This window comes from Mesitornis unicolor, unplaced genomic scaffold (assembly GCF_000695765.1).
Source record: "Mesitornis unicolor isolate BGI_N332 unplaced genomic scaffold, ASM69576v1 scaffold5763, whole genome shotgun sequence".
Taxonomy (NCBI): Eukaryota; Metazoa; Chordata; class Aves; order Mesitornithiformes; family Mesitornithidae; genus Mesitornis; species Mesitornis unicolor.
This window is the reverse complement of record NW_010172472.1, coordinates 1-1470: the sequence shown is the minus strand read 5'-3', so window position 1 is coordinate 1470 and position 1470 is coordinate 1. Positions and strand designations below refer to the sequence as shown.

Below are 1470 nucleotides of genomic sequence, written 5' to 3'. Positions count from 1 at the left end.
GCAGCTCAACAGGTCTGGCTTCCCCTCCCTCTCGTCCAAAGCACAAGGCAGGATCGTTTCAGTTGGGTTGGGGTTTTTTTCCTGCACAGGGATAGTGGGGAAAGTAAAGTTAAGGGGACTTCTTGTGGGTGAAGGACTCTCCCAGCCCTCCAGCAGCCTCTTTTTCAGTGCTCTTCCACTTAGCTGGGCATAAGCACCACTGGACACAGTCCATCTGAACCTTTATGCCAAGATGTTGGGTTTTGATTTTTTTTTTTTTCTCAAACCCTCTGGGAGGAAGAAAAAGTTTGAAAAAGCCTCTCTTCCTCCCTCTTCAGGGAGTCATTGCCTTTTCTGCCGAGTATCCCTCTCCTCCACATGTGTGCATGCGTGCGTGTGTGTGTCTGTGTGTGTGTGCCAGAGGGGATGTGGGGTCTCATACTGCTGTCTCGCCTTTGCTGCCGGTGCTAAGTCTGTGGTAGAAGCGTCGCCAGGACTGAAGGGTTTTGCCAGACCAGATCCAGAAGCCAGTTGTGATACCAACAATCATGGTCATGAGATACTTGATCATGAAGACAGTGAAGTCCGGGCTCATAGGGGCGAAGTGACTGGGACAGGGCACAGCGTAGGTTTTGCAGGTCTGGAGGAGCCACGTCTTCTCCCAGGTGCCACGGAAGGCCTGCTCATAGAAGTAACACGCCAAGACAATGGTGGCAGGCACCGTGTAGAGGACACTGAAGACACCGATGCGCACCATCAGCTTCTCCAGTTTCTCAGTCTTGGTGCCATCGTGCTTCATGATGGTGCGGATGCGAAACAAGGACACAAAGCCAGCAAGCAAGAAGGAAGTGCCAATGAAGAGGTACACAAACAAGGGCGCCAGCACAAAGCCTCGCAGCGAGTCCACGCTGTAGATACCTACGTAACACACCCCACTGAGTACATCCCCATCCACCTGCCCCATGGCCAAGATGGTGATTGTTTTGACAGCAGGCACAGCCCAGGCAGCCAGGTGGAAATACTGGGAGTTGGCCTCGATGGCCTCATGGCCCCACTTCATGCCAGCAGCCAGGAACCAGGTGAGGGACAAGATGACCCACCAAATTGAGCTGGCCATGCCGAAGAAGTAGAGGATCATGAAGAGGATGGTGCAGCCTTCTTTCTTGGTGCCTTGGGCCACAGTGCGGTAGCCATCCTCAGAGAAGCGCTCCAGACACACCACCCGCTCCTCCAGCAAGAAACCTGCCGCGTAGGCCACTGCCACCATGAAGTAGCAGCCCGAGAGGAATATGATGGGCCGCTCCGGGTAGCTGAAACGGCGCATGTCCACCAAGTAGGTGAGCACCGTGAAGAGGGTGGAGGCGCAGCACAGCACGGACCACACGCCCACCCACAGCCGGGCAAATCGCACCTCTGCCTCCTTGAAGTACATTAGCCCGTTGGGCCGGGATGGCTCGCAGGGGGCCCCGCAGTCCCGCTCCCCCAGAAACC

General features: G+C 55.6%; 1 protein-coding gene across 1 annotated transcript; it reads right to left on the bottom strand.

Annotated features, from left to right (window-relative positions):
- Positions 1 to 413: 413 nt before the first annotated feature.
- Positions 414 to 1462, bottom strand: LOC104533547 (frizzled-7). Its single transcript, XM_010180385.1, has one exon. The coding sequence runs from the start codon at positions 1409 to 1411 to the stop codon at positions 416 to 418; it is 996 nt and encodes a 331-aa protein (XP_010178687.1). The 5' UTR covers positions 1412 to 1462; the 3' UTR covers positions 414 to 415.
- Positions 1463 to 1470: the final 8 nt, after the last annotated feature.